We start from the raw sequence: 12,827 nt of genomic DNA, 5'->3' as shown, positions 1-12,827 counted from the left end.
GGAAAACGGACATGTATTTGAGAGAAAAACAGTATTTCGAACAACAACTTATAATATTATGTAGTTAACGTTGTTGGTAGCATAGTCAGTAAGATTAACCTATATGTAACTACTTAACTCTTTTTGGGAAAAAAGTTACTGGTTACTGTTTGTTGACTCAAATAAAATAAAAAAAAGTTTCATCAAATCGGTTTTGCGACGCGCAAAGACACTCTTGGATTAATTCTTTGATTTTGTGGGTTATATGTTTAATATATTATATATTTACAATTTTAAATATTCAACCACTATAATAATAGTAGCAGTAGCAATTAACATAGATAGTATAGATACAATCATTGGACGGACACAATATTCGAGGAACACCATCATACGTATATCGATACCAAATTACATTTGACAACGCAATGATCGATTGAACTCATCGTAAACGAAGGTGTGTTACACCTGAGCTTCAGCCATCAATTTCAAATGTAAACATTTTTACGACTTTAGGTCATGTGATAGTAAAAAACTTATTTTATGATTTCAGTTTGTTATTTACTTCATTACAAATTACAGCAGGGAATTGCATTTACTTCCGAGTACATATAATCCATACTTTCATCTATACATATCTATACATTTATACATATAAATAAAATTGGAGTGTCTGTTTGTAATATTGAAAGAACCGTTTTTTAGTAAATGCATATGAATGTATATAGGGTACATATACCCAAATAGCAATTTTTACAATTTTTGTCTGTCTGTATGTCTGTCTGTTTGTTCCGGCTAATCTCTGAAATGGCTGGAGCGATTTCGACGGGACTTTTTTAGGCACATAGCTGATGTAGTAAGCAATAACATAGGCTACTTTTTAACCAACTTCCGAAAAGGATATATTTAACTTTTTTTATAAAGGAACCTTAAAAAGGGGATTTTTTTTCTCTTTTTTATTATCTTTGTTATTACAATTTGCTGACGCGGACGAAGTCGCGGGCAACAGCTAGTACTTAATATTATAAATGCAGAGTGTATCTGTCTGTTACCTCTTCATGCCCAAACCGCTAAACTGATTTTGCTGTTGGTATAGAGATATAATATTGAGTCAACGCCTCCGTGGTCTAGTGGTATGGAGCGTGGCTCTTGACTCGGAGGTCGTGGGTTCGATTCCCGCGTTGGAAACATGTTATTTCCAAGTTTGGTTAGGATAGTGCAGGCTGATCACCTGATTGTCTGACAAGTAAGATAATCCATGCGTCGGATGGGCATGTAAAAAGTCGGTCCTGCGCCTGATCTCTCGCCGGTCGTGTCGGTCTTCCGTCCCACTGGGTTATGAGAGTAAAGGAATAGAGAGTGCTCTTGTGTACTGCGCACACACTTGGGCACTATAAAATTACTCCTGCGTAGCTGGCCTGGTTTCAATGAAACCGGCCACCGTCACCGAAACCGGTGTGGGAGCTATTATTATATTGAGTCACATAGGATATTACATAGATACTTTTTATTCCGAAAAAATGTACAGTTCCCACATTATAAATAAATTTATACGCAACAGAGTTGCGGATATCATCTAGTAACTTAATATTTAAGTTAAAATGCGACAGTTTACAGAATGAAACCTACAAATTGTTACTAAGAAAAGCGAGGGTTTTTGTAAAAGCCGTGCTCACTGCTCATTATGTTTGTAGCTTAAGCCCCATTGCATTCAGTGGCGTTGTCGGGAGCTCAGTGCAAATTAGTGAACGCTTGTGTCTAAGTTAATTGCCCTTTTAAATATTCTTTGTCAATACAGAGCCGGATCAATGTGAGGAGCTCGTAGCAAGTGCTATGGGCCCCTCGCTTTGGACGGCGCACTCTAACGTCGATAGCACAGAAATAAATCAAGATAGAACGGATCAGTGGGTGGAAAACGCGTGTTTGAATATTGCACAAGTGAGCAAGATTTGTTGAACGTTCATTTAGTCAGCGCGCACGTCTCGACTTGATTACACCGGAGCGGTTGTGCAAAAATGCCTCATTGTGCAGTGTCTGATTGTAAAAACAGAAGTACGAAAGTGAATCGGTCAAAACGAGGTATTTCTTTCCACGGGTAAGTTATTTGTTTTAACTAAATGCAAAGCAAAAATTAACACGATCGACGCGCGACGCCGTTCTATCTTGATTTATTTCTGTGGTCGATAGTCTTCTGACAGAAACAGTGTTGTAGTGTTGTAGCAATTCACCTTGACTTTAACATAATATGCTACGAGCATATCCTAGCTTAAGGCTGCCTTTCCACCAGAGAATGTGTTTTTGAAAACCAATAGAATCGCTTCATTGTCATGACTGCTATGACATCGCTCAGCGCGGCGTTGCTATTGGTTCTCAAAAACACATTCCTCGCAACACAGCTCCGCTCAGCTCTGGTGGAAACGCAGCCTAAATCGGCACTGCCTAGCAAAAACGTAATATGAGTGCTACTTAATCTGAGTATAGCTTCAGTATTCTGAGTGGGTGTAAAGGGCGTCTTAATATATTCTAATTGTATTTAAATAACCTTTTTGAATAGTAATTGAGTTTTTACGATGCGGGGTGGCGCCAGACGTATGACGATTTATTATGGGACCGGTTTAATAGTGGCGTATAGATTTACCAACAAGTTTATTATGGTTTCACTATCTAAAATTAATAGAGCTTTCAAGTTGATAGATGGGTCGCGGTCCCGACAAGTTTTTTTTTTTATGAAATAAGGGGCAAACGAGCAAATGGGTCACCTGATGGAAAGCAACTTCTGTCGCCCATGGACACTCGCAGCATCAGAAGAGCTGCAAGTGCGTTGCCGGCCTTTTAAGAGGGAACAGGGTAATAGGGGAGGGTAAGGATGGGAAGGGAAGGGAATAGGGGAGGGTAGGGAAGGGAATAGGGTAGGGGATTGGGCCTCCGGTAAACTCACTCACTCGGCGAAACACAGCGCAAGCGCTGTTTCACGCGCTTGCGCAAATTTAGGCAACACTGGTTTATATCATATTATGATTCTTATCCTAATATTATAAATAAAAAAATATATCTGACTGTCGTTTACCTCTTCACGCTTCAATGGCTCAAACCTTTGTATAGGCTTAAAATATAATCGTTTTTTCCTTCCTTATATAAGGATTCCTAATGATTTTAAGCTATTGCAAGGCTTTTATCGCGGATTTTGAGCGCGGCAACTGAACCAAGAAATTCCGTAACGAAAATAAACCTAACACATCCTCTAACGTCGTTTAGGTTCGGCAGACTTTGGCACGGTGTTTATGTGCTTGCGACTAGAGGCATGAAATGAAATGAAATGATAATATTTATTTATATATAATGGGTTAACAAAATTAAAACACTTTTAGAACGTCGCGTCTACATGAGGCCTACCACCATGCATGCATGTAAACTAGCTATTGCTAAGCAATAGCTTTACCGCGGCTATCCCCGAGTGCCACACTTTTTTTTTGTCTATGTGTCCAACGTTATTTAACCTACAACACATCTAAACTATAGGTTTTACCCTATTGCTATAGAAATATGGTTATTTTATATTTATTTACTCATCCCTTCCTACCCATCCAAACCCAAAGATTGATAGCTTACAGTTTCCCCTTCCAAAGGCCATATTAAATGGTTATGGCTGAGTCATAAACTGTGATGTGTGTATATCACCATACGAAATGGTGGGGCAAAGAGGGGTGCCTAACCCTCAGAGGATAATATATCTTCTCGTCTTAACGATAAGAGCTATTATGCTTTGAACTTTAGGTAGCCCATATTGCTTCACCTATTAGGTGATATAAGGTTGCATCTTTACAAGTATAATTCCGTTTATGATCGAGGCGTGCGTCATCTGACCTAATTGTTGTCTAATACAGCTGTTATGTAATATAAATTGTACATAGTAGACCATCTCCAAACTTGTTGTCGCCTGAATCGTGCTTACGGACACTGTATAAGTGGACGCTGTTAAGTATTCGTGTACTAACCCAAAAAATACGTGTTGAGTTATGAATGTAGTTATGTTGTTTAGATGATTTGGAACAAGACTGCGTTCAAAATTTAACAACAAAAAAAAATTCTGGGCTAGGACGCAAATGCTTAGCAGCTACCATGGAACAAGTGTGATTTTAGATTAGCAACAAAATAATGTCGCATCGCACGAGCGTAATTCTTATCTCTGTCTTGAGCTAGTTTAATTTTGAAGACGCGGCTGCGTTATCCTACTAGGCGTGATAGTTATTCTGTGGCTGCTAGCTATAAATAAGAAAGTAGGTTAAATATCGATGGATCTTTAAACACTTTCGGATACGCCTGACACGTTATATTATGATTTAAAATTTTAATTACTTAATTGAACCTTTATAAATTAAGTAATTAAAAATACTTAATCAATAAACTAAGTATATTTTTATAAAAACGCTTAGAGCTATATGTGTCTAAATATTTATGTTTCGATTTATTACTATTTGAAATAATCAGTACATTAGCAGATAAATAAATCATTTATTATGAAAATATATCTAAAATATTACTATTTAGTGATAAAGAATATATAACACATTTTTTATTTACGATCTTTTAAATTAAATAATTGAAAATGCAATCTTGCTTAAAATATATTTTATTAAAATATAATTTATAATTTTTATACGTGGGAGAGCCATGCTTCGGCACGAATGGGCCGGCTCGACCGGATAAATACCACGTTCTCACAGAAAACCGGCGTGAAACAGCGCTTGCGCTGTGTTTCGCCGAGTGAGTGAGTTTACCGGAGGCCCAATCCCCTAACCCCTAACCTATTCCCTTCCCTACCCTCAACTATTCCCTTCCCTACCCTCCCCTATTACCCTATTCCCTCTTAAAAGGCCGGCAACGCACTTGCAGCTCTTCTGATGCTGCGAGTGTCCATGGGCGAAGGAAGTTGCTTTCCATCAGGTGACCCGTTTGCCCCCTTATTTCATAAAAAAAAAAAACAACCATCATTTTTAATATTAAACTATCAATACATCTTCCATTGACATCGTCAATAGTTAAATTTATATTTCGATACATCAAAAAATCAGCCCTACGGTAAATTATGTTGGAACAAACAGGTCGTGTAAATATATGAACACGCTCGTTATTGTGAATACGGTTGCATGAGTTGTTTGTAACTTGTACCGGCTTTAACCGTGTGCTGTAGCCTGTAGATAAAAGTTAATGTCTCTTCACTGGAGTTCTTGTAACTAATGGTTTATTTGTTATTTACTTTCAAACAATAAATAACGAATCCCGTTATTTGTATAACATATTTTTATTATTTTACGTACTTCGGTAGGTTTATCAAGAGGAAACCGTAAGTCGTAACCATACTCAAAACAAACTTCTTTTTTTATTCAGAATATTTTTTTTCAAATACTTTCTGAACGTTGGTGCTACTGGCGCCTACCACCTATTCGGGATCTAAGCCGGCAAGAATAACTGGCGTAAGAAACTCGCTTATCTTATCGGGATTTAAAGTATAAAAAAATGTTTAAAGGCAAACTCCTAAAGAGGTAGCAGACAGATAGACGAACAGACGCTTTTGCCATTACAATATTAATTTAGTATGGACGACTAATATCATTACTAATTATGAAATATTCTTCATATTAAGTGTCTTAAATGAAGATAATTTTCGTATTATGTTACATTTAGGGCCTGTTTCACCACTTCCTGATAAAGTGCCGGATAGGCTATCCACAACTTTTTTGACTGATTCTTCATACTCTATCTGTCAAGTGAAGTGATAGATAGCCTATCCAGCACTTATCATAAGTGGTGAAACAGGCCCTTAAAACGAGTTTGAACTCTTACAATCTCTAGTATTAAGTTTTCGTAGCACGTAGCCGCGTAGACGCTGGCGTAGCATATTCGCTACGAGGTGCTACGAGATTTACGCGTAGCGCTGTCGGGCTACAGCTTTTTAACTGCAATTTATTTAATTCATCCTCTTTAATTTACATTATTCGTGATTAAGATTTTATACGTATATGAATCTTCTAATACAATAGATAAATCTTAACATTGGACTATAATAATACTTTCTGTGCGTTTAAGTTACAATTTAGTATGTCATTTACCTCGAATTCCTTGACGATGTAGTGTACTCAGTAATGCAAGCTTCTACTCTTGTAGGCATTTTAATACTTCGATTGCGTATTCCAGGAAATGCTATTGTATTCTATTGTTGTCGCTATCACCTGTGCTCTTATGGAGCTTGAAAAATTAACCCTTTTTATTTTAGTATTTACTTTTCGGAGTTGGTCTTCTATACCTGTTTTACTATACTGTGTATTTAAATTTAAATGTATTGTAGCGATATTTGTTATACGTACGACAAAATCGCTACGCTTATCGCTTCCGCGCGGCGCGTGTCCGTCTCCCTTACAACCGGTCGCCGAGCGCGCCGGCTTCCAGAAACGACGAGCGCACACGCCACTCCGCTGTAGGCTCTCATACGCACCGCCTGTGTCCCTTGTACTTAGACCATTTTGCTTACGTAGTTCGATCATATTCTCGTAGCTCATAATTTCATCTCATATTATCATTTGTGCTTTTCTATACTATTTTCTGTGCTATTTCTTACTCTTGTAATTTCACTGTTCTTAATCATTTCTGTGTAATCATCAGAGATCGGAATTGGGTGTGTGAAAATACCTAAAGTTTGCAGCGGGACATAATATGGAGCTGTTACAACCACTTAAGTTAAACCGGTTTTGGATTTTACCGGTTCAGTTTTGTATTTTTTTTTAACATGTTCCTTACCTTTGAAACACCGAACTATAAATATTTACAAGCTGCTTATACAGTTCTAAATTAATTTTTTAGTCTCAATTTTTCTTTGTCGGCCAAACACAGAATTTTACATGTCTGCAAAATGCTAATGTGGTTTTAATCTTTTTTTCGGTGTGTGTAATCGGTGTTTCAAAGGTAAGGAACATGTTAAAAAATATACAAAACTGAACCGGTAAAATCCAAAACCGGTTTAACTTTAGTGGTTGTAACAGCTCCATATTATGTCCCGCTGCAAACTTTAGATATTTTCACACACCCAATTCCGATCTCTGGTAATCATCCTCATAATAAATTTCATTCTGTAAGTATTTTATCTTGTTTCCTTTCATCTTTCATATTCACTTAGTATTAAGCGCTTCACGCATTATATATCTATCCTCCTTATTATTGCTTACACATCGGGTTCGAATCCCGATAGCGGAGTATTTTATAATTATATGTAAGCCGTAGGGGATAAATATTATCAGACATACAGACCGACGAATTTAATTCCGAACTTAAGTACAGACAGACAGATCGACAGTTAGGTGGGGTAAATATTCTTTTTCCTCAATCCTACAGTATTTAAAATAAAATATTATCTTTCTCTATCGTAGGTATCAATAGTCGCAGCGTCATCCTGCCGATACGTGTACTGGCAGCGCAGCTCGCTAGAGTATCTATTCGTGAAGGAGCCATACCTAGCCGGCGTGATAACCACCCTCATAGCACGTGACATCACCACCAAGCTGTACGCTATGAACAATAAGATCATGACGGACCGGGGTTCTCATTTAGACATCAGGCTGCCGAGTATAAGTCATGCGTTAGCGCGGAGTCCGAGGCGGCTGCGGGCGACGGCGAAACCACCGCTGTCGACGACTGTACAGCCAGTACCGCCAGAGAAGAGACCAAGTAAGTACAGCCGCGGCAAAATTACGTTTGAAACTACGGCTGTCGACGACTGTACAGCCAGTGCCGCCAGAAAAGAGACCAAGTAAGTACAGTCGCGACAAAATTTCGTTTAACTTAGCATTTAGACATCGGCTGCCGAGTATAAGTCATGCGTTAGCGCGGAGTCCGAGGAGGCTGCGAGCGACGACGAAACCACCGCTGTCGACGACTGTACAGCCAGTACCGCTGGATAAAAGATCAAGCAAGTACAGTCATGATTAAATTTCGTTTTAATTAGCATTTAGACATCAGGCTGCCGAGTATAAGAAGTCATGCGTTAGCGCGGAGTCCGAAGAGGCTACGAACGACGACGAAACCACCGCTGTCGACGACTGTACCGCCGGAGAAAAGATCAAGTAAGTACAGTCGTGACAAAATTTTGTTTTATTTATTTTAAAAAATAAACTCGACTCGTAGTTGTAACCATAAAAATGCCAGTCTATAATAACTATGGAGTGAGTCACAATACTATAAACAAAATTGGTTTAAATTGTTCATGGTTTGGACAATTTTGCAGAATTTTATTTTCGTCAGGTACTTTAAATGTCGAAATTATCTGTGAATCCCGAATGCTTTGTCTCATTCTTAAGGTGGCTTTCCGATCTTTGCCGCAATCGACAGTGACCAACGAAAATACAAATAAAATGCCACTTTATGACCAATGCTATAGGTTCTATTTTGAAAATTATTTTGAAATAATACCTATTAGCCTCAGTCATAAAGTTGCATTTTATTTGCTTTGTTGTCGTTCTTGATCGCTTGATGCATTGATAGAAACGGTACCTTTACATAATAAGTTAAGATTTAGTTCAAAATAATTAAAATTTTTTTCGTAGTGACCGCCAACTCTTAGATAAAAATATACTTTTTTGAATTAAATATTACTGGAATTAAACATAAGAATTCACAACATAGTGTAGCTAAATGTACTTATTTAATTTCATTGAATGACCCGAATCCTTTCAACTTTAACCAAAACCTCACAAACCTATTTGTCTTTTATTCGACCGTATCTCTCCAACTTTGTGAAAAATCTAGTGTATTTATTATTTAGCGAAGCCCGACCCTCCAAGGGCAAGGTTTCGTGGCCGAATTAAGGTCAACGAACCCCTCAGACAGTTTACGACAGGTTAAACAAAGAAAACCTTTCTCGTGTACATAAAGCAGGGAGATTTGACGTACTAAGATACATTCTTTGGTGTTTCAATATTATACATGTATAATTTTCAGGGAAATATATACAAAATATTGTATGCGTTAGAAAGGATATTAATTAATATGAGACATTATTTGTTTGAATATGCAATGTCTAAAACGCCGGACAAACTTTTATGCAAATGTTTAAAGTTGTTTGTCGTTCGATAGAAAGTGGACTAGAATCTAGATGAACAGGCAAAATGATTAAATGTATGAAACATTACTTCGTTACCCTTCTAAGCCAGTAGAATATGCGTACTGATTTGATTTACTTTGATGATTTGATTTGATTTTAGTATAGATTATTTTGCCGGTAGTATGGTATTATTAAGGCCTTAAAATCAACATTATTCTATACAAGTGACAAATAATAGGGGAAAAAAATTACACACGTCTTTTGAAATTTGTCGCATATAAATTTTAGAGGTCGTATACATGGCAAAGAACGTGCTATCGGCCCGCTACAGTGACGCTAAGGACCCTCGTAACTTATAATTTAATGAGACTACTTTTTTAATTATCCAACTTTTCATGTTACGACTTTCCACTGCCTTTTCCAAAAGAATGAATCCCGGAAAAGTTACTGTTTTAAATTTAAATCTCTCTGTTCTCGTAAAATTTTAAATTTAGAATAAATACATGACTTTTAACTTTTTAATTGACAATATTTTCTTTACATAAAGCATATAAGTAATGCAAACTTTATATATTTGAATTATGTGAAATTCGATAACGATTAAAATAAAAAAATGTGGTAGGTAAACAAAGTCCCGCTTAGAGCATTACGAAAACAATTTTTTCCTCCAAAAATTCCGGGCGTTGTTTGCCTATTGTGGGTCAAGAGAATATTTTTATGAACTCATTAGGATGCCTTAATTAAACTTTGGCCCAAATATTTGTTGTTCTTGTTTAATTATTTTACTCACAAATAAATTTTGCTCGATAAATTGAAATAACAAATTTATGGTATACGCTGATGCCGAAGGATTACTAGAGTACTGCAATGTTATGCTATCAATTGAAACTATCTTAAAAACAATTAATTCACTAGAAAAATACAAGTACCATCAAAGAAAATTGACCTACGTCATTGACGGACCTACATCATTTGGTGGAATAATTAATTTATTTATTACACTTCTTGCACATTGTACAATGGCGGACTTAATGCCATATGGCATTTTCTACCAGTCAACCATTGGGTGGTAACAGAGACAAAACTAACATCACAGGTGCTTTCTGTGTAGAAAAAAAATTAAAACATTCAGATAAAACATGATAAAATATACTTTATACACTTATAAATATTATAATAAATACTAGACCTACTATAAATTATGTCAATTCGTACGAAGAAAGTTAGTTTAAGTATATTAGAATCTCAAACCAAGCAAGCAAGTATGAAAAAAGATATAATTAATTTATGACTTCAACCCAGATCGGCACAACTGGGCCCTATCAAAAACTTCAAATCACATTTCTTTTCAGGTTGCTGGACGCGTGATACCGACACGGGGCCTGCTATACCAAAACGGAACGGCATGACGTCGTTTATTGATGAGGACGAGGAGTTAATACCTCTGGCTGCTCATGAAGCACCGACTGCCTCCTCTGACGACCTCTCCCTGGCTGAGAGTCTACCTGACACCTCGTCCAAATACCACAGCTGCGAGGCGGTTGAGACTGACGATGATTTGAGACACTAATGGATGAATTGCGATTGATGATTTAGAGATACTAATGGATGAATTGCGATTGATGATTTAGAGATACTAATGGATGAATTGCGATTGATGATTTAGAGATACTAATGGATAAAAAGCGGTCAAAGATAGATGCAATGACCAAAGGATAGTTGAAAAAATAATGCTTGAGTTACGGCCATACTTATAATGGTTACTTTTTAATTTAGTGAAAAGTACAACAGGAAACTTTCAGTTTTTGTTCGAAATCTTAGTTAAATTAAAATAGTTATTACTTATTAATTATTAAGGATCGCTACAATATTTTAACTATTTGATTTCGGCTATTATTCCGGCCTCCGTGTGAATCTCTTTCAGTAGACTGTAAGGAAACTCAGCGATATTTTTCAAACAAATCTCGCTTAACAATAAAAAATCATAAGTACTTATTCTAAAGTTATCTAAAATTACGCTTGTTTATTCGTAAACCCGATTCGGTATTCGGCACTAACACAATATTAGTTATATTGTGTTAGTGCAAGACTGAGATCCATTCTATGTTATTCATTTAGCTTTATTATAATAAGATAAGCCAAGTAGAAACTTCAACAATTAAGCATTTAAAATACAATGAGACCTAGCGACATATAACTTTACTATGTTTGTCACAAAATAAACAATTAATATTTCACAATAAATTACAAAATGCAATTCTCTAGTTCATTTTAATTGTGTTTCAGTCCATGCAAAACATTCATTATGTAGGTTCTAGTTTCGCATTGAATGTTACTAGCGCTATCGGCATTGTGCTGTACCGTTTTAATAACACCCTACACTATACAATTCTACACCAAGCAAGATCATTAAATGACGTCACAGTGCTTTTGCTTGGAAAGTATAGTGTATTCAATAGTAATGATTTTGTTTCTGGAATATTTAAACCAATTTTGATTCGTTTTAAATTACATTTTTATGAATAAGTAATGCGGTTTGAATCATTCAGGTATTTAACTAAAAATTGGTAAAGTTCGTTATAGGGTCCCGTTTTAACCATTTGGGCACAGAAACCTAAAATCGTTGTTTTTTAGTAAACGAAGAAACTTATAAGATTCTGTAAAGAAAATAGTTATTGTAAAGAATCCAGTGCAATTTATATTCATGCAGTTACTACTTACTCGTCCTGATATTATGTTAACAATATCTTTAAGTCAACCACATAGTTTTATATTGGTGAACATTGCATTTATTGAATAAATGTTTTATTATACTACGTGCAATTTGTTTTACTATATCGAAATACTTTTCAATCCCTAATGGAATACAAAATTACCGACTTTTCTGATGATTAGTTGTATTGAATCTTGAGCCCCTAGCTAAGAGAGTACGTGGGAGAGCCATGCTTCGGCACGAATGGGCCGGCTCGACCGGATAAATACCACGTTCTCATAGAAAACCGGCGTGAAACAGCGCTTGCGCTGTGTTTCGCCGAGTGAGTGAGTTTACCGGAGGCCCAATCCCCTAACCCCTACCCTATTCCCTTCCCTACCCTCAACTATTCCCTTCCCTTCCCTTCCCTACCCTCCCCTATTACCCTATTCCCTCTTAAAAGGCCGGCAACGCACTTGCAGCTCTTCTGATGCTGCGAGTGTCCATGGGCGACAGAAGTTGCTTTCCATCAGGTCACCCGTTTGCTCGTTTGCTCCCTTATTTCATTAAAAAAAAAAAAGACATTTTCTTTATCGTTTCTATATAGAATCACCGATCAAATGTATGCGATAAAGTAAACGCCTTGGCTAATGGGCATGAACATTCAACTAAGACAACGTAAAGGTAATAAGATTAGTTATGTTCCTGACAAAGTAAGTGGCATTACACTTAAGTCAATAAGAAGTTAGTATGTAAGTTCTTTCTTAGGTAGAGAGAGTTTTTAACAATCTTAAAATCGATTTACATTGTTACGATTTGGATCTTTGAATTTATTATTATTAGGGAATATAATATTATTGTGTTGAGGGTAAAAACTGAATATTTTATATTTAAGCGGTGTAAGAGCGCTATAAACTTTGAAATGAAACAAATTATTAAGACATAATATTGTAGAAAGTACATTCTTTAATCATATTTTAACCCGACTAACTTGACTTGGCAAAGTCTAAAGCGAATAGACATAAAGACTCTAAATGGAAGGGTAATGATTTTGGGAGTTTTATG

At 36.4% G+C, this 12,827-nt stretch overlaps 1 protein-coding gene across 1 annotated transcript in view; it reads left to right on the top strand.

Moving 5' to 3' along the window:
- LOC121730954 (popeye domain-containing protein 3-like) overlaps nucleotides 1-11,816 on the top strand; it is a 28,311-nt gene extending 16,495 nt beyond the window's left edge. Inside the window, exons 7-8 of the mRNA XM_042120198.1 lie at nucleotides 7,401-7,698; nucleotides 10,423-11,816. Coding sequence (XP_041976132.1) covers nucleotides 7,401-7,698; nucleotides 10,423-10,640 — 516 coding nt within the window. The 3' untranslated portion in view covers nucleotides 10,641-11,816. The remainder of the gene's footprint in view (nucleotides 1-7,400; nucleotides 7,699-10,422) is intronic.
- The last annotated feature ends 1,011 nt before the right edge of the window (nucleotides 11,817-12,827 follow it).

The sequence above is a fragment of the Aricia agestis genome, chromosome 10, assembly GCF_905147365.1.
Source record: "Aricia agestis chromosome 10, ilAriAges1.1, whole genome shotgun sequence".
Taxonomy (NCBI): Eukaryota; Metazoa; Arthropoda; class Insecta; order Lepidoptera; family Lycaenidae; genus Aricia; species Aricia agestis.
This window is presented reverse-complemented; position numbering and strand designations above follow the sequence as displayed.